Source organism: Hypanus sabinus, chromosome 23, assembly GCF_030144855.1.
Source record: "Hypanus sabinus isolate sHypSab1 chromosome 23, sHypSab1.hap1, whole genome shotgun sequence".
NCBI classification, from domain to species: Eukaryota; Metazoa; Chordata; class Chondrichthyes; order Myliobatiformes; family Dasyatidae; genus Hypanus; species Hypanus sabinus.
The window spans coordinates 40,114,217-40,135,347 of record NC_082728.1 but is presented as its reverse complement, the minus strand read 5'-3'; the positions used below and the strand labels follow the sequence as shown (position 1 = coordinate 40,135,347).

General features: G+C 38.7%; 1 protein-coding gene across 1 annotated transcript in view; it reads right to left on the bottom strand.

Annotated features, from left to right (window-relative positions):
- LOC132380145 (ras-related protein Rab-40B) overlaps positions 1–21,131 on the bottom strand; it is a 60,131-nt gene that overhangs the window by 4,397 nt on the left and 34,603 nt on the right. The window contains exons 3-5 of the mRNA XM_059948763.1: positions 9,555–9,615; positions 9,036–9,113; positions 4,906–5,128 (exon numbers count right to left, since the gene is read on the bottom strand). Coding sequence (XP_059804746.1) covers positions 4,906–5,128; positions 9,036–9,113; positions 9,555–9,615 — 362 coding nt within the window. The remainder of the gene's footprint in view (positions 1–4,905; positions 5,129–9,035; positions 9,114–9,554; positions 9,616–21,131) is intronic.

The following is a 21,131-nucleotide window of genomic DNA, read 5'->3' as shown; positions in this document are numbered from 1 at the left end:
GCCACTGTTGGGGGGTGGGGGGGACTCAAAATCTCAGCTAGAGTTTACCAGAAGGCAAATGTGGAAGACAAGGTGGTTCTATGATCTGATGAAACCAAAGTTGAGCTCTTTGGTCATCAGGCTAAACACTATGCTTGGCATAAGCCAAACACTGCTCATCATCAAAAACAAACCAACCCTACCGTGAAGCACAGTGGAGGCTGCATCATGCTATGGGGATGCTTCACTGCAGCAGGCCCTGGAAGGTCTGTGAAGGTGGAGGGGAAAAGTAAATACAGCAAAATACATGGAAATCCTGGAGGAAAACCTGATGCAAGAGAACTGCAACTTAGGAGGAGAATTGTTTTCCAGCAAGACAATGACCATGAGCCGAAAGCCAAAGCTACATAGGAATGGCTTAAAAACAACAAAGTTAATGTCTTGGAGTGGTCAAGTCAGAGTCTAGACCACAATCCAATTGAGAATTTGAGGCTGGACTTAAAATGGTTATTCACTCATGATCCCCATGCAGTCTGACAGAGCCTGAGCAGTTTTGTAAAGAAGAAAGGGGAAAATTGCAGGGTCCAGAAGTGCAAGGCTGATAGAGACCTGTCAACACAGACTCAAGGCTGTAATTGCTGCTAAAGGTGCATCTACTGAACACTGTCTTGAAGGGGGTGACTAATTTTGCATTTATTATGATTTATATTTATAATTAATTTAGATAACTTGTAGAGATTCTGTTTTCACTTTGACACAAAAGTCTTCTTCTGTTGATTGTTGTCAAAAAATGCCAAGTCAAATCCACTGTGATTCAATTTTGTAAAATGATAAAACATGAAAACATTCCAGGGGTAAATACTTTTTATGGGCATTGTACATTGATCTCTTCAATATTCCCATCACATTTATCACAGCTGAACAATTTTGAACAGACCACCTGGAAATTAATTATGTGGACAAAACTCTGCAATTGTTGACAATAGGTTTTTATGATATTGGTCCTGTATACTGGTTCACTAAAATATGAATGAATGACTAAATTTCTTTTATAGCCATGATCTTCATTTACAATTCTACAGACAGTAACCTGCAAACATAAGTAATAACTTAGATTTTCTACAGTTTTCATGTAAAGAAAGTGTCCTCTCTGGTCACAATACTTGGAAGTCCTCAAACATAAAGGTACAAATGAAGCAAGTGCAGTTGGTGGGGGCGGGGGGTAGGTGTGCAGTGTCATGGAGAAGGTGAATGCACTTGACAAAGCTGGGAAAGGTGGAGATAATGGCATCTATCATTGTAAGTTTATGAAAGTATCAATAGTTTTGAAGTTGTGCCTTTCATCATTATTTTCACATGTACCAAGGTAAAGCATAAGAAATAAAATGGATCATCTTAAAATTCAGCTACAGATTGGCAAGTGTGATGTTGTAGCCATCTCTGAAACTTGGCTAAAGGATGGCTGCCATTGGGAGCTGAACGTCCAAGGATATACGGTGTAGCAGAAAGATAGGTTAATAGGCAGATGTGGCCCCGTGTATAAGAAATATTAAATCACTAGAAAGGGATGACATAGGATCAGCAGGTGTAGGGTCTGTATGGATTGAGTTAAGAAATGGCAAGGGTAAAAGAACCCTAATGGCAGTTGTATACAGGCCTCCAAACAACAGTCAGGATGTGGATTACAAATTACAGCAGGAGATAGAAACGGTGTGTCAGAAGGGCAATGTCAAGATAATCGTTGGGGATTTTAACATGAAAGTGGATTGGGAAAATCAGGCCAGTACTGGACCTCTAGAGAATTTGTGGAGTGTCAATGCCAGCATGGTTTCCTGAAAGGAAAATCCTGCCTGACTAACCTACTGAAATTTTTTGAAGAAATTACAAGCAGAGTAGACAAAGGAGATGCAGAAGATGTGGTGTACTTTGATTTTCAGAAGGCCTTTGACAAGGTACCACAAGAGCCCATGGAATTACAGGGAAGTTAGTATCATGGGTGGAGCATTGGCTGATTGGCAGAAAACAGAGTGGGAATAAGGGATCCTATTTTAGCTGGCTGCTGGTTACCAGTGGAGTTCCACAGGGGTCGGTGTTGGGACCGCTGCATTTTATGATGTTTGTCAATGATTTGGACAACGGGATTAATGGATTTATGGCTAAGTTTGCCGATGATACAAAGACAGGTGGAGGAGTGGCTAGTGTTGAGGAAACAGAGCCTGATGAGAGACTTAGATAGTTTAGGGGAATGGGAAAAGAAGTGGCAAATGAAATTCATTATTAGAAAGTGTATTTGTGATGCACTTTGGTGGAAGAAATAAATGGGCAGACTACTATTTAGATGGAGAGAGAATTCAAAATGCAGAGATGCAAAGGGACTTGGGAGTCCTTGCGCAGGTTACCTTAAAGGTTAACCTCCAGGTTGAGCTGGTAGTGCAGAAGGCAAATGCAAAGTTGGCATTCGTTTCTAGAGGTATAGAATATAAGAGCAGGGATGTAATGTTGAGGTTCTATAAGGCACTCATGAGACCACACTTGGAGTATTGTACGCAGTTTTGGGCTCCTTTATTTTAGCAAGGAAATACTAATATCAAAGAGGGTTCAGAGAAGATTCATGAGAATGATTCCAGGAATGAAAGGGTTACTGTATGAGGAACATCTGGCAGCTCTTGGGTTGTATTCCCTGGAGTTCAGGAGAATGAGGGGGAATCTAAGAACCATTCCAAATGCTAAAAGGCCTGAACAGATTAGATATAGCAAAGTTACTTCCCATGGTAGCGGAGTCTAGGACAAGAGGGCATGACTTCAGGACTGAGGGACATCCATTTAGAACAGAGATATGGAGAAATTGCTTTAGTCAGAGGGTGGTAAATCTGTGGAATTTGTTGCCACAAGTGGCTGTGGAGGCCAAGTCATTGGGTGTATTTAAGGCAGAGAAAGATGGGTTCTTGATTAGCCAGGGCATCAAAGGGGTGAAAGCAGGGGAGTGGGGATGACTGCAAGAATTGGATCAGCCCATGATTGAATGGCAGAGCAGAATCGATGGGCTGGATGACCTACTTCTGCTCTTACATCTTAGGGTCTTATGGTACAGTGAAAAACTTTTCTGCATACCACCCATACAGAACATTTCATTACAACAGTGTATTTAGCTTGTACAAAGGAAAAGCAATAACAAAATGCAGAATAAATTATTACAGCTACAAAGAAAGCACAGGGGGACAATAAGGTGCAGGACCCTAATGATATAAACAAAGTCTAGAGCCCATCTTGTCTAACAAAGTAGATTAGTCGTCTTTCAATCCTGGAGCCTGATCAATGTGCTTTCAGGTTTTGTATCTTTTGCCCAATGGGAGAGAGAAGAGCAAACATCTGGTCTGGTAGGTTCCATGATGCATTTTGTTCAGAACTATCAGCTGTTTCTTGCTGTCTCAAGCACACCAGTTTCCATACCAAGCAGCGATTAAAACTGGTGAGGGTCAAAGGGGTTGTGCCAAATTCTTTTAGCCTCTTAAGGCAGTAGGCCTTAGTACTGCTGATGCAAACAGAAGGCTGTGCACTGCCCCACTCCCTGGAGTCACTGACATTTGCAACTGCTGTGTCAGAGGCAACCTAGCATACAAATGTAAAATAATGCATTCTTTTTCTATTCAACAGAGCACCTTCAATGAGGTGAAGAAAACACTAAACCAGAGCTAAGAATCGGGGCTAAAAATGGAAAGTGCTGGAAGAACTCAGTGCGAGAAGCAGATGCCCCATGACCATGTCATTTGATTATGTCATTTATTGATTAACTTAAGTTCATTTTAATGCTGTGGCAAAACCATAATCTGAAGTACAATGATTTGGGAATCACTGTTCATTCTGCAGAGAAAATTGGGACTTGCTTTAGAGGAGTAATTACATTCAATGACTTCAGACAGAAAATGGAATGGGAGATAGTTCGCAAAGGTAAACTATGACAGGATTAAAGGAAATAAAGTTGTTTCTATGCTTCCCAAATGTGTGGCATTTGGTCAAAATAACTGAAGATTAACCTTGTGGAACAGATATGCTCAAAGGTGTCATTAAAACAATTCCTAGATCTGAAGTCACTTAATTGGCAGCAAAATACTTTGGTTCATGGTCAATTTAGCACAATTTGAGGACTAGGAGTAGTGGGTGATAATACTGTAGTGAACGGGCTCTGAAAAGATAATCTTGATTTTAGCGATAAGGAATTTCATAAAATCATCAATTTGTTGATGAATGGAATAACATGAAAAGAGAGAATGGTGGAAAAAATAACAGCTTTGCTTTCTAAGATGATCCTGCAATAGCAACTGAGAGGGTAATGGAAGCTTCAGGGTAAAGCTTTTGATGGGAAATGTATTGCAGTTTTAGTAATGTACAATGCAGCAGATCTTAACTGTCAAAAATGCTTCACTAGCTAAAGAAGCTCTCTGACATACAATTGATTTGGTGCAATTTCAAGGCAAGACTTGGCATGGGAAGGTAAGGGGCAGGGTGGGGGTAGATGAGCTTTGAATAGATCTTGGTGACAAATAATCAAGTCAAAAATTGAGATTTCAGGTCTACAGGGAATGAAGGCGGCTGTCGGATCAAGAAAGAAGAAAGCAAGTGATACTGCAGAAATGAAAATAATCATCTTTGGTAATGGGTTTAAAGAATTAATCCAAGTCAATAGGATTCAATTGCTACTTCAATACAAATCAGGGAAAATGACTCAATGATAGGAAGACAAGCACAAACAAGTACTTGCTTTCCTGTTTTGCACTAGGAGAGCTCATAAACAGAAATACAAAACTTTAAATTACAACATTTTTGTAATTTTAAAACACTGTTTTAAAACCATCCCTGCAGACCTTGCAATTTGTGAGAAAAATTAGTGTCTCCATATTAAGAGCATTTAAGCAGCAAAAATCTCACCTCTGTTTGGTCTCCAAAGTCTGTCCATTCCATGCCTCATTAGCACAATCCGAGCCAGTTCTGTGAATGATTCAATTATATTAAAATTGCACAATGGGCTGACTTCAAAGAATGTCATGCCTTGCCGTTCTGCATAACCCTGAGCCTGATCTGTAGACACCTGTCGCTTAAAAGCCAAGTGAAGGCGATTTCCAACCAGGATCTTGGGCACACCTGGAGCATGCTGAGTAAGAAAGGAGAAAAGTAATTACAGTGGACATACTCTGCTTTTGCATTTGCTTTCTTTTTTCAATGAATAAGAAAGCTTGAGCTAAAATCAAAATGTGCAAAAATGTTCAGAATTTGAAATAAAAGCAGAAAATACAGTAAAGCAGGTCAGTACTTAAGGCAAGAAAACAAGATTTAAAATTTCAGGTAAGTGAACTAAGTTTTGACTTAAAAAAAATTGGCCTGAAGTGTCAATTACATTTTTCTCTCTATGTTCAACCTGTTTGGCATTTCCAGTATTTTTTGTTTCTATTTCAGATCTTGAAATAGATAAGCTTATTAAATGTTAACTTGATTAAAATAATAATGTAATAAATTAGCTGTGGAAAACACTAAGATTATTAGGGAATTTGTTACACAAAAGAAATGTGTAATTTTATTTCAAGTAAACTAATTGAACTTCACACTACTGTTTACTTATGGGAAGCTGACATAATCAAGAAACAATAGGAGAATTTGAGTGATATTTCAAGAAATGGAAATCTGTGGTTTTGTTCATAGTTATCTGAATGTACTGTTTTATAAATATTGGTGCACTACAGCATGAAATACTGTTGTCTCACTCTGTCAATAAGTTCAAATCAAAGTCTAATTACATTGTATTTTATATCCTGAAGACATGGAGAAATGGATTGTTTTGGTAAAGATGGGATGCAGGTTCTAAGTTCATCACAAAATATTGCTGTTATTTCCCCATGGGTTTAGTTCATTGGAAGCATGATTCTAAATTGGAACTAGCTGTTAAATGTGTCAATTTTGGTGACAAACTAGGGACAGTTTTTCACAGTGAGTCCATTTGCACTAGGAATCCAGTTGAAATTATACTATCTATTCTTCTGCTAAAATCTTAAAGTGCTTATCTGGAAATCCCCAAACCTTTCCCAGTCATTTATTTGTGTCTACTCTTCCATAACATCAATGAATTAATAGCTCTGGAAACGATTAATACATTTTGATGTTTACTAATTACCTTTTTATCTATGTGTATCATTTATTATGGGTGACAGAGTGAAGAGTGCTTGTACATAATACGGGGGGAAAAGTCTTTTACTCAAATTTTAATATCATCAGATACAGATAATCTTATGCCTCATCAGTATAATAATCTAATTCACATATAGTCATAGAAAATAAAATATTTTTCATTCAACATTTATGGATCAAATTAGCCTGTCAATGGAAGGACACCAAAGCCATTTCAATTCATCTATGCAGAATGATCTCTATGTACCTTAATTCCCTCATAAGCAGTTGAAAATCTATCAATTTATTTACTACACTGACTCCTTTAATCAGAATCATGACCATAATAAGGCTCTCACAATTGCTTGTGGAACAGCAGCAACTTTGTTAGTGCAAAACCACTGGACAGTAGTTACAGAAATACTGAAGGGGTACTTTGATTAAGATGCAGGACTTTTGTCATTATTGATTCATCCAGGAACAATTCTTAAACTATTAAAAGTTCATGCAATTGTAAAACCATACACATTTCTGAATGGCAAATTTTCCATCCAATGCAGCAGAATGGTAACACACCTTTTTAAAATGTTTCTGTGGAATAACACAATTTTTCTATATGTGAACCAACTGGATTGTAAAAGAAAGCAAGAACTAAGAATAAGATTCAAAGATGTGCAATGATATTTGCAGTCTAGAATCCAAGCATTTAAGGTTATTCTAACTCTTCTCTTAATTTTATAAATAGGAGAATCAGGTTTAAGAGTAATAGATTTTCTACTTGTATGTTTTAAATTATTATTATTGTACAATTTGACAACCATCTACACATTAAATGCAGAAATTGCAAATATAAAAGATTACAAAACTACAAGCAAAATGTATTATTTATTATGGATGTCTGGAGCTATTCAGTGCATTGTTTTATTTCCTTTTTTGTTGGTATTCATTGTATCCTATTGAATAGATTATGGATAAATAATTTCAATTAATCTTTTGGCAATTTGAGAAACTAAAAAGGCTCCTAATGCCTCCATCAAAATATAAACTTACAAATGCATTTGGAACACTTTCAAGCATAAAGTGCTCTTTCCAGTCATTCAGCAGGTCAATACACTATGTGACAAGCACAGACAATTCATTTTAATCTGGTGTAACAAAGGCCATCAGAAGTAAAGATAGATTAGGTTCTGTCTTGACATACCACACTTGAGAGAGGAAACTTGTTGTTTTTAAATCTTAACTATCAAATATAATACTCTTTGAAATATAAATGTGACTACTTTCTAAAGAGATTATCAGCAAAGCCAGTTCCTCCGTGTAAAAGGATCCTATTCCCCACTGATTTCTGTATCAAAGCTGAGAACTTAATGATGCTGAACCAGCAAGAAGTCTACTTTGCCCCTGCCTGATAAAATCAGTGCAGTAACCTACTAAAGGCAATTTTACAAGTACAATAAATAAACTATAATTTAGCAACAGATTACCTCGATCACTTTACAATAAAATGGACTTTACTTTTTGTTCTAATTGTGTTTTCTTATTTAAAATGCCCGGCTTGAGATTTTTACTGCTATGCTGTAGGCATTTTATTGCCTGCACTGTTTTGTGCACTTTATGCAGTCCTGGGTAGGTCTGTAGTCAAGAGTAGCTTTTTTCTGTTTTTTTTAAAAACGTAGTTCAGTCTAGTAACACTATGATCCTGAAAAAAAAACGTTGTCTCATTTTTCCTATGTACTGTACCAGCAGTTATGGTCGAAATGAGAATAAAAGTGACTTGACTTGACTTTGGCAGTCTCTTCAGTAACAGCAGTCTGTTTTGCTTTCAGCTTGTTTGGGTTTGAGCTAAATATAAGGAGCTATGTTGTGTTAGCCAATCAGGCTTGTGGAATGAGGGAAGGGTTCTAGTGAACACCAGGCAGACAGGTTTTTGTGACATTCACTAGTGTGAGTCAAGGTCTTTTTGGCAGGAGCTGGGAGGAGACAGGAGGGAAAGTGGCTGAGGATGCCATCCCTGTTGCTCAAGGTGCTTTGTGCAGATGAAAGGCTTCACACCAATACTCCTGCGGGGGAACCTGTTTTTTTGAGATGGATTTCCAGCGACATTCGGAAGGTGGTGTGGGCTTTCACTCAGACCACGGGTCCAGTGCATGTTAAAGACAACTTCAAGATGAGTTCCAACGTATGTGCACAATTGGAGTGGGTTAAATGTAATCTCTTTTTCCTACTATTTGATAAAGCTGAAATTTGTAAATACACTTCTTTATAATTGCATGCAGTGTATGGTCTCCTATTTCTTGTCAATGGACGAATGCATCAGGGACAGTAAATCGGGGTTTGGGTGGGCAAGACCTTCCAACTTCCTGGGTTTGGTGGGACCCAAGTCATATCGAACCTAAGATGCACGGAGTCTGAGAGAGGTGGTTTTTACACCACCGAGTCCAGTGGCCGTTAGCAAGGGGCTAATGAGCCGCATCGTGAGATGCCCAGCAAAAAGGAATTTTCATTTATATTTGTAGTTTGTTGTGAATGCTGTTTATTAATGCTGTGCCTGTGATGCTGCTGTGAGCTGCTGACATAAGTTTTGCATTGTACCTGTGCATACGACAATGAACATGACTTTCACTATTTATGAATTACCAACTACAAAATCTTAATTTTCAGCATCGTCCTTAATTTTTAGCTCATCTTTCAATTTATGAATTCCAAATCTTTCAGTGACATAATTTTACTAACACAGCCCTGAATTAGTTCAACTGCAGCATTGCACTTACATGTGCCTGTAACACACGATAATCAGAATTTTCTGTGCAAGACAACAGAGATTCCAACGAAATTGACCACTTCAACATTCAACTTAATAATCCTCATTCAAAATTCACCGATTTTCAAATCCACTTTACCTCATCTATTTCCTTGATCCACCTGTCGATACCATCAAATGACCAGCGATTTGTAATATCATAAACCAAAATTACACCCTGCAATGTTGAATAAATAAAATACATTACTAAATGAAATAAAAACAAAAACATTCTAAAAGAATTTCAGAGTGGTTACAACATGGAAGAGGACTATTCAGTTAATCAAGTCTCTGAGAGTAAGGAACAGCAGTTCAGCTGATATTCTCTCTCACTCCTAAGAAAACAATTATTCCTCTCTGTATTAGCAGAAGGCTTGCACAGCAGGTCTTTGCTATTTTATGAACTTGCATAACCATCTTTTTTTTGAATTGGCTTCTTACTCTTAAATGACTCTTCGACCTCCCAGCTGAATAGTGCATTACTAATGAATGATGTAGATGTCAAAAAGCGTTTTTTTAAAACCAGATAAAATAATCATCTTCTGGACCTACTTGTGGAGACAAAAATTGCTAAATAATTCATGCTTTAATTGAATAATTAATGAGGAGTTTCTCTTACCTGTGCTCCTCGAGAGTAGGAACGAAAAATGGTACAGAACCTGCCTTGTCCAGATGTATCCCTAGAGATAAAAAGAAATTGCAAAGCATGAAATAATTTGCTGAGACAAAGTGCATTCCCAATATTATAAAAGAGAATCTCAAGTACAATGACAGGCTTGAAAGCATTTGATCAAGAATACAAGTTGAACGTGGGTTTGGGGAAGCTTGTTCAGCATCATTTTGCTACTGTGAAAGTATTTATGGTTGAAGCACTTCGCCATCGAAGGCCAGCAATCACCAAATACAGACGCTAGGTCAGCAAGCACCGTGGAAGAAGACCAGCTATTCCCATGGTCAATGACCAAAGTTAGGAGGCCCCTGCAGGTAAGGGTTGGTGAACCCCAAGTTATTAATTTCCTACCCCACAACGTCAGCAAGTCCCAGGATTGGAGATCTGAGTGGGCAGGAGGCACAAGACCTTTCCCAGCTTGGTGAGTCTATAGTTCGACCCATGATCAGAATTCTAGGGTTGATACTGAAGTGTGAGGATGTGCACTTGTGTGGTAGATGATTTGTTCTCTTTTGCACTTTGGATGTTTGTCTGTCTTTGCTGTATATGGTTTTTCAGGGATTATTATTCATACTTCGATAATAACTAGTATACAACAATAGTTTTTTGAAAGATAAGATGTGAAGACACTTTAAACTAATGGCTTATTAGCAATGCTGGTGTGGTATTAACTTAAAAAGATCCAGATTCAGTTTTGGACTGTACCAGTTAAACTGAATGATTTGAGGGGCTAGAAGAGATGAGGAGGGTATCTAGAAACTAAGTGGAAAGAACACAGCTTCCAGAAGGCACTTGTTAAACAAGGTGTTGTTTAAAAAAAAAGGCAGATAAACAAGAGCTCACTGAACAGGTGAAGGTGTGTTAGTTTAGACTGAAGGTTGGTTGAAAGTAAGAATAAATCACTTCTCCAGGCAGGATGTAACTAGTTGAGTTCCCCAAGGATCAGTTCTTGAGCTCCATTATTTACAATCTATATTAATGACTTGGAGGAGGGGCAGCATGCAAGGTAACCACACTTGACAGTGCTTTGAAAACAAGGCAAATGAGTTACATATAATTGAAACCAGTCAGTCTGGATCACAAATAATTAGGTAATACCTCCTTGTCCTACCCCTTGCGTTACAGCTGCTATTTCAATCTCATTGAAGGAATTAATATACCTAATGATGATCCTATTGTGAATATGGCCAGTGGAGCTGCTTTTACATTATACAATTAGTATATTAATACTTATAGCAAAAACACAACTGGCAGGAACAAAATAATGCAAAGTTCTTTGAGAAAATAGCAATTATGCCAATTCAAGTGAATATAATTAAAGTTTCTCAAACTTGTGTTTTAGTATAGGTCATTGTGTAAATTATGAAGATTCATAACTATGTCCAGCTCACTAACATTCCCATTATTATTCTCACCTGTAATTTTAAAATTCCTGCAGCTTTGACCATTCAGATACTTGTTAGACTCCATTGACTTTTTATATTCTGTTTTCACCTTAATATTGAGCTACTTAATTATTTTTTTCAGATCAATTAGCCGCGTCTCTACTCGTCTTTAGTGTTGGATTATTTTTTAGTGGATAGCTTGAGCAATATTCCAGTGGCATAATTAGATTATTCAGTAACCCTTTTCCTCTAGAAGTCCATAGTTGACAAATTAAATCCCTTTTTAATAGAGAAAATATAAACAAGGGGCTCAATTATCTATAACTCTGAAAACCTTTTACTTCATGAGATCCTAAGATATAGGAGCAGCGTTAGGTCATTCAGTCCATCGAATCTGCTCTGCCATGCCATCATGGCCTATTAATTATCCCTCTCAAGCCCATTCTCCTGCCTTCTCCCTGTAATCTTTAATGCCCTGACGAATCAAAAATCTATCAACCTCCAACCTTAAATACACCCAATGACTTGGCCTGCACAGCCATGTGTGGCAATAAATTCCACAGATTCACCAGCCTCTGGTTAAAGAAATTACTCATCATTCTTTCTCTAGTGACCCCTTTGTATTTCTGGTTGCAGGCTCACCTAGTCCACTCTATAAGGCCCTTCAATAATCAATCAGTTTCAATGAGATCTCCCTTCAATCTTAACTCCAGCAAACACAGGCCCAGAGCTATCATATGCTTCTCATACTTTAATCCTGGGATCATTCTCATGAACTTCCTCTGGACACTCTCCAATGCCATCATATTTTTTTTAAGATAAGGCCCAAACCTGTTCACAATACTCAAGTGTGGTCTGACCAGTGTTTTGTAAAGCCTCCGCATCACATCTTGCATTGTATTCTAGTCCTCTCGAAATCATTGCTAACATTGCATTTGCTTTGCTTACCACTGACTCAACCTACAAATTAACATTTAGGGAATCCTGCACGTGGACTCCCAAGTCCCTCTGCACCTCTGATTTTTGAATTTTCTCCCCATTTAGAGAATAGTACTTATTCCTTCTGCCAAAGTGCATAACCATGCACTTCCCTACATATTCCATCTGCCCATTCTGCCAATCTGACTAAGTCCTTCTGCAGACACCCTGCTCCCTCAACATTACCTGCCCCTACATCTATCTTTGTATCATTTGCAAACTTGATCACAAATCATTCTTATAACTATAGAATCCCCCATCACTATTGCACTCCCCTTTCCCCACTTTCCTTCTGAGCCATGGAGCCAGACTTCAGTGCTGGAGACCAGGTCACTGAAGTCTTCTGATCAGTCAACTTCACTAACAGAATCCAAAGCAGTATACCTATTATTGTAGGGAATGGCCACAGAGGTACTCTGTACCAGCTGCCTGTTCCCTTACCTCTCTTGACAGCCACCCAAGTACAGTACCTCTTGCCTGCAACTTAGTGGTGACAACCTCCCTGTAGCTCTGATCATCTCCTTATTCTTTGGGCGTGGATGCAGGTCCCCCAAAAATTGCCAAATCTCACATAAAGAATCTACCTCTAACTCTGCCATTCTCATCACACTAGCTATATACTAATAGAAAAAGAGAAAATAAACTTTCAAGAAACTATGCTTGCCCAAGCATAGTTCTCACAAAAGGCCGGTGAATCAAAGTATGATTACTCTAACACTATCCACTGCACTTACACCTCACTTCTTTAAAAAACAATCGGCCTTTACCAAATGCTTAAGGGAATATGATTGCAGCTCACTAGAAGGTCCTGAGCTCTTTTTAAAACTTTACACCAAATCAAGCGGCTACTCTTGAGGATTACAGCCAACCAAAAAGCAGAAAATCACTATGAAGGGAAGGATGTTTTTTTCTTTTATATACACTAGATATTCTAAAGCTTTCCCCTCACTGAATTAAAGATAATTATAGCATTGAAGATAGCTCCTTGGCCAAAAGTGGTTACTCCCATGTCCATAATCCGGTTACTAGATTTCATCCACTCAAGGTATTGTGTGTGTATTGATGACCATTTCTTTCTCCATCACTTTTCGACAATGAGTTGCAGACAGAAAACCTCCCTGCAGTTGAAAATAAAAACTCAAATCTCCTCTACTCCTATTACCAACTTACCATAACTCATTGACTTTTCAGTTGAGAGAGACAGGTTTTTGTTTTAAATTTTAACTACGCTGCTCTTAACTTTGGACATTGCAAATAAATTGAGTGAGACAATGACAGATCTTTCCTTTTTATAATATAGTCAGATAGGGAATTCATTATGACATCCCTTTCACAAGCAAGTTTATTAAAAGAGGAAGGCTGTGACCAACAGAAGCAGACCATCGCAGATAATGAGCAGGTTCCAATTTTATAGATGCACTTAGTCAATTTCATTCAAATTAAGGCAGGAAAGATAAAAATCACTCAATATGGTAACCGTGTGTTCACTCTATTATAATGCATAGAATCAAAGCACAGCAGACTGAGAACAATTACTAAAAGTAGAAGAGCAAATTAGTTTTGCTATTGTAGAAATGAAAATGCGAAAGTACATTATACTTTTTAATTTATTAATACTATGTGAGCTCATTCTTATGTACAGGTCTCTAAGTCAGACATTCTTGATCTATATAAGGCCTTCAACACAGTTGACCTGAACAGTAACTATAAGATCCTAATTTAAGTTAGCTGGGCACAAATTATTTTCATTTAAATTTATTCATTTTCTGAGATCTGAACAATTACCAGCATTTATTATCCATCTCTAACTGTCCAGCGGAAGGCATTAATGAGTTGCCTTCTTCAGTCAATACAATCCTTCCAGTGAATGGACTCCCATAGCGGTGATAGCTGGAGAGTTCCAGGATTTGGATCCAGCGACAAGAAATTAACAGTTTTACACTTACAAATGAGAATGGAGCGTGGCTTGGTTCAAAGGTCCAATTTAATGACAGTGAAATGTATACAATATACATCCTGAAATGCTTTTTCCTTTGCAAACATCCATGAAAACAGAGAAATGCCCCAAAGAATGAATGACAGATAAACACCCCAAAGTTCCCCCCCCCCCCAGCTTTCCCCCTCCTGTGCAGAAGCGGAAGCGAGCAACAATACCCCTCCCCCCCACTGGCAAAAAAAAAGCAAGCATCAGCACCGTCACCAAGCACTCAAGTGTGGGCAAAGCAACAGCAGAGATAGACTTGCAGTTACACGAATGACTTCACATTACACCCGGTATTTGACATACTGCAGATTCTCTCCCTCTCCCCAAAAAAGGAGAAAAAGGCGTCTCCATTTTCCCAGCAAGCGGAGAGATATAACAATTTGCTGGTTTATGATGTTAAAAAGTCCGTTACATCATTTTTTTCGAGCTCTGTGCCCGAAGACCTGGGATCTTTGCGATCTTTGGGCCCACAGCAGATATCCTGACTCCCCCACCAACAGTAAGGGAATCTCTAGATTATTGTCCAAACAGCAGAACATTCTAAATAAAGAAGCTTTGTAATAATGCTAAAGTTTTAGTGGCAAGTTTATCTCGTGCACGAGTAATAACACATTGCTGACATCAAACACAAAAATATATGCTTATCAGGTTTCTGTCAATGGTATTTTTTTTAAATGTAGGAGTAAAAACTTGTGATGTACTAGAAGTTGATGGAAAACACTGAACAACCTTGACATTTTGGAAAAATATTTTGAAGCACTTGACATCACTGGATCATTTTTAGAGAAAATCAGGTTACAGCCTAAGCACACTATGTTTAAAGCTTGCAGGCTTTGTAGACTGGTCAATGTGACTCACATGGCTCAAGATTGTCTACCGAAGGGTGTAATATTTGACCATCTCAATAAGTGCCCACATAGCGAAGAAGGCCAAAGTTTATAACACCAAAATCAAGTAAAACCATAAGGAATTCAGGATTCCCACTGACTATTTGGAAAACCCTACCCAAAACTATTCCATTTGGGAATACCAGGTCACGTCTGGTGCAATGATTGTCCAGTCACCAAAAATGGTAAGCCAAGAAGCAGTGTATGCTCCAACCTGCATCTGTGACTGGATCTGAAGCCACAGTAAGAAGGCTTGTTGCTCATGAGAAACAGATTTTACCTTATTGAAAGGTCTAAAGATTTAATCATAATTTAGGTCACAAGTAAAAAGACTAAGACTTGATTTTTGAAATACAAACTATTGTTCATTGCTAAAGTAATAGCTTGTACCTTTTAAAATTTGTTTAATATCTACACAAAATGACAGTGTATGCTTTAACATTAATTGTATAGCTTTATAAAGGGAATTGGGAATAAGTATTTTTAATACCTTTAAAACTGAAAGTTAAGTGCTATTGCTGACTCATGAGCTTAACTTTGTGAAGACTTGTCAGGTGTGTTAAAATAAATGAATCTTAGCATCTAAAAGAACTATAGGGAATATGATAAACATGTACCTTTTGTGTTTGGTAAGAACAGTAATCATAAACAAAGTAGTGCCATACAAGCAGGACAGATAAAACAGTAAATGAGTAACAAGACTCCAGAATGCAGGATTAATAAAAGTATAAAATGCTTTAAAGAAATTATAATACGATTAAGTATACTTAAAATAATTTTAAGAAGAGGAAATCATATTTAACAAACAGTCTTTTTTCGTCAGATGAAACAAACAGGATATATAATGGGAACCCATACAGATAAAATGTCTGATTTTCCAAAGGTATCACACTTATAATTACACACAGCACAAAACAAAATATTACTACAAATAATTTAGCAAAATACAACTCAAAGTGCATGTGAAATGCACAGCAAAGGTAAACAGTTCCCTGTCCAAGTGTCCAGAACTTGATGGTGGCAGGGTATTCATTAGTCTCACATCCTGAGGGAAGAAGCTGTTACCCAGTCAGACAGTTCTGGTCTCTGATGCTCCTGTACCTCCTGCCTGATATTAGTGGGTCCAAGAGATTATTGGGTTCCTCACCAATGCATCAGGCCCTTTGTCTACAATATTCCTAGCAAATTTCACAAATGGAGGGAGGGAGACCGCGGTGATCCTCTCAGCAGTTTTACCATTCTCTATCGGGACTTGTGATCAGATGTCTTGCAGCTTCCGTACCACACAATGATGCAGCCAGACAAGACACTCTCAATGGTACTCCTGTAGAATGTTGTTGGAATGAAGGCAGGGAACTTTGTATGCCTCAGTTTTTTTAGAAAGTGTAGCTGCTCCTGTCCCTCCTTGACTAATGAGCAGCTGATGTGCATCCAGGTTAAATCATCCATTATTATGTACGTACCAAGGAATTTTGTGCTTTTTGCTCTCTCCACAGCAAAGCCACTGACGCGCAATGAAGGGTGGTCAACCAGTGCCTTCCTGAAGTCCACAATCATTGCTTTTTGTCTTGCCTACCTTGAGACTCAGGTCAGAGATGTCATGCAGAAGATTGTTACAAATATTGAGGACTCACAGGGTTGGAGGCAGCATATTTAGACAAGAACTGCACATTACAGGAAAAATTGTTTACAACTATTCTCAGCCAGAGGCAAGTTTGCCAATAGTCTCGTATTATATAGGATACCTGTATCTGAAAGGAACATTGTCTGTTATGATCCACTTAGATACACAGTACCAATTTTCCTGTAAAAACAGAGATTATGTATGCCTTAGGACAGGAATCTCCAAGACATGCACAGCTCCTGGAAAGGAGTAAGTAGTGACATCCATCCCTGATTTTCCCAAACTTCTGTGCCAGGTGGTGATTACAGTCTACCCAAAACCATACCTAGGTTCTTAGAGCCCACCTGATACTGGGCTCAGGTTTCATGTCAAAGTAGGCTTTTTTTTTTTAAAGCACAGGATATAGGTATGACAAGGTACAATATTTCTAGCTTCCATGATCCCCTTGCTTAATGGTACTAATCTATGTTATATAAAAAGGTTGGGAACACCTGTTGTAGTCAGTCACTAGCCTTGTTGATTGGCTCCATGTAAAATGAAGGAATGGTTGACTGCACTGGATAGAACAAAGACCAAGTCAAATACCATACAGCTTTGGCACCGAACTTGTGCTCCAGAACTCATCATATCACTGTACAAATTCTTCTTAATGGCTGCAACGCCCTCTACAGTACCTGAATATGAAGAAAATGATTTAGGTTTGTCCTATCTATAAAGAACAGAAAAAATTCAATCCAGCTTCATCAACCTACTTTCAATCATTGCAAAGTGGTTATAGATGTTACTAATGAAGCATCAGTAACTTGTTCAAAGCTCTATTTGAGTTCTGAAGAACCATTCAGCACCATATACAAAAGGGCAGCACTGATGAGTGAACTTATTTAACTATTTCGCTTTCCAAAGATGCTGGCTGACCCGAATACTTCCAGCTTTTTTTTTGTTTTATATGAGACACTACAGTTCTGGTCCACACGTGGACATAAGAAATAAATTCCAGAGGTGAGATGAGATGTACAAATGTGGCATCAAGGATCCTGACTAACATTATATTAATGGGAATCAAGTGCTAAAATCCTCAACTCACTGGAGTTACACATCTGAAAAGAAAATGGCTCCTAGTGTCCAATGTCTTCAGGTGCTTTGCCTGTGACCATCCACCCATCCATCCACCATTAGGGCAAGGGTGAGGATGTAACCTGCAGAATTATGCAGAATTGAGCTGAACTTACCATTACTCAGTGAATTAAATAGCTCAGCTACATCATGATAATGATGACTAGATTAATAAATGGCATGTAAAGTGTAACGAATCCCGTAACTGGGTGTCTTACCAGCAAAGATAGAAGTGTCCGTTGGAGCCTGGTGATACTATTTTCAACAATATTTATTAGCAAAAATATACAAAATAATATCAATGCGAATATACGTAAGCAATGCTAAACCTAAAAGTGCGGGTATAATAATAATCACTAATGAAACAAGCTCTATCGTTGTCTAGGAGATAATGAATTGTCAGATGGAAATATAAAGTTCAGTTCAGTTCATGTAGGCTGCAGTAGTTGTTGGGAGGGGGGACGGGGGAAGGGGGAAGGGGGGAGGGAGGGAGAGACAGAGAGACAGAGAGAGAACAGTAATAGCTATTATCTTGCCAACCTTCCTTTACGATTTTTATCCGTCACTGCATTGTTGTTGTGGTCATTCACGTATGACCCCTCCGTCCTTTAGCTAGACCATTCTTCCGTGGTGGACTCGTCACCCAGGCAAGGGTGGACACACACACACAAGCCCCCACCGGTCTCACTGCAAAACACTGAGTTAAAATTTACTGACCCTTCGGTCGGTCTCCGGTCTCCCACCCTGTCTCGTGGGGGTTCTGATGCTCACTAGCATTTCTCCTGGTGCGTCTGAGGGGTGTTACCCCAGCCCCCACTTTTATCCCCATTCATGGGGTCTCAGGTGTCAATCAGGTTGGGATGATGTAACCCATCAAACCAGCCCACTCTGGTTGCCCCCTGAGGGGTTTCAATGAATAGAACAATACCAAGTAAACAATCCTTCTCCAAGAGACAATAGCAGTAATCAATGGTTCCGTTCCTCTTTTGTTAGTAGGAGACATTCCACTTTGTATCTCTGAGCTGTCTCTCTCCCTCATTAACTTTCATGAGCTGTTATCAATAACAACTGCCCTGGCAGCTTTCCTGTGTCTCTCTCACTTGCTTGATAACAGCATCAGAATAGTAGCGATTTGCGATTCTCCAAAAGGGGAGGGGGCATGGGCGACTCTGCACCCTTCTGCCCATCAGAGTTGTTCATCCTTTGTAACAAAAGTATAACACACAATGAGTGACAGTCAATAAAAATGCTTGATATTCAAAGCATTATTGCCACTATCTTCATGATAAAAAGACCAAGAACAAAATATTGAGAAAATTTGTCTTTGCTTAAGATGTGCCACAAATAACAGAGGTAAAAATGTCATGGGATCTGGAGAATAATATGCAGCAAAAGGATGAATACTTCCAGTATCGGAGGCAGTGACCAGCACACCAAAATCCATGGTCACTGTTTTTCCACATGGCAAACTGCCTGGTAAATTAATCTTACCGGAGACACAACAGACTGCAGATGCTGTCATATGGAACAGCAAATAACTTGAAGGAATTCCTGTCCTGATGCAGGGTTTCAACATGAAATGTTGGTAATTCCTTTCTCACCACAGATATTGTTTAACTCTGAGTTCTTCAGAGTCGTTTGTTGATTCAGATTTGTCAAGAGAATATTTATTAGTCAACCACCAACAAACTTTGAGGGAACCAATTGTGGAAGCTAACCAAAGATTCCGTGAAATAGGGTCTGGAAACACGAAGTCACTTTATTCATTTGGGCATACATGTACTGAAGAAAACAAACAGAATTACTACTGTAATATTCTGGTTCATATTTTTACCGTTATGCTGTATGTATTTCATTTAGCAGTTCTGTAAGAGCTGTCTGTTCTATCAGCCTGTCTGGGTTATTGGTGAAGATAAGAAATGTGTGCCATCCAATTAGAATGGTAGCATTAGGGAGAGGTTTTATTGGTGAGGGACACCAAGGTTGGATTTTCTTCCCCAGGTTCGGCGGCAGATGGAGAAAGAATGCTGGGGAGAACTGGTCGTAGGGTACAACCCGGTGAGAGATTCGCTTGTTCAAGATAGATTGCGAGTGATGTTCGGAAAGGGGTGTGTGTTTTCATGCTGACTGAGGGCCCAGCGCAAGAGTGACAGTGAAGTTCAAGATGAGCTTCAACTTGTGCACATTTGACTATTTAATTAAAATGAGCTCTTTTCTTTTTCTTCACTAAGCCTTTAGTTATAATTAAGATTCATAAATATTCCTTCAATAATAAGCAGCATACCATCAGTTATTTTGTGGTACTAATTTGTAACAGAGTAGCAAATTACACAGCATCCACACAAACCGGGGGTGGGGCAGGAGAGCTGTCTCAGTCTCACGAGTTTGGTTGGACCGGAGAGCATTTTCCCTAGATTTATGCAGCCAAGGAAACCTGGAGGTTTCACTATCTTCTGTTCTTTTAAACTGTATATTCAATATGCACATCAGGCTTTGCAATAGCCATGATGTTGACAGCAAAAACCTCTCACTGATTCCAGAAAGCCTTGTCATTTGCTTTTCTTCTGGAGTTGTTAAACATCAACAGCATCTTAAAAAGAGATTACTGCTGTGAACACTGCTGATTACTTGTAGGTCTGGAGAATTTACCCATCACGATTTGGAGTGCAAATTTGAAAGTTATGATATTTCATTGTAGAATTGAATCCTGTTTTTCCATAGATACCTCTTAATCAAGGATTTTCAGGATCACATTTTAGAGAGCATTAATTTGAAAGTGTTGTTTACATGGCTAGATAGCACCTTAGTGTGCACATACTTTCCGGAATTGCAAGAGGTACAGAAAATACAAATAGAAAATGCCTTTAATACTCAGCAGATCAAGGTGCGTTGTGAAGAAGAAAACACGAGTTACGTTTCAACAGAACTGGGATATGTTTTAATAAAACAAATCCTAAAGTTGCAGAGATTCCAAATCCGATTTATTTACCACATGCACATACCATATACAGCGAAATGTGTCGTTTGCTCAACAACCTACACACCCAAGGATGTGCTCGGGGGCAGACCTTTAGTGTTGTCACTCATTCCAGTGCCGACATAATATGGCCACTATGCTCAAAAGAACACAAGGAGGTACAAAACAACTGCAAAACAAGCTCCTTTCCTCCTTCGTAACCATGCACCCACCAGGACAGTCCTCCAACCACAGCAGAAAACCAGGACAGATGAATGATTTATACTGTGGTGCTACTGGCTGGAAGATTACGAAAAATCTCATGTTGTTTTGGAATTTCAGGGAGAAACCTGAAGACCTATAATCAATAATTCAGAAACAGCTTCTTCCCTTCCGCCATCAACATTCTTGAACAATCCTTGAAGGCCACTTGTTATAGATTTTCTTCTGCTTTTTTCCACAATTTATAGTAAATTGTAATGATGCTGCAGACAACAAATTTCCACTTCATTTAAGTCAGTGACAATAAATCTAATTTTGATTATATTTACACACAGGCTAGGGCAAGGATTAGTGAAGACTTTAGTGTACTGAAAGAT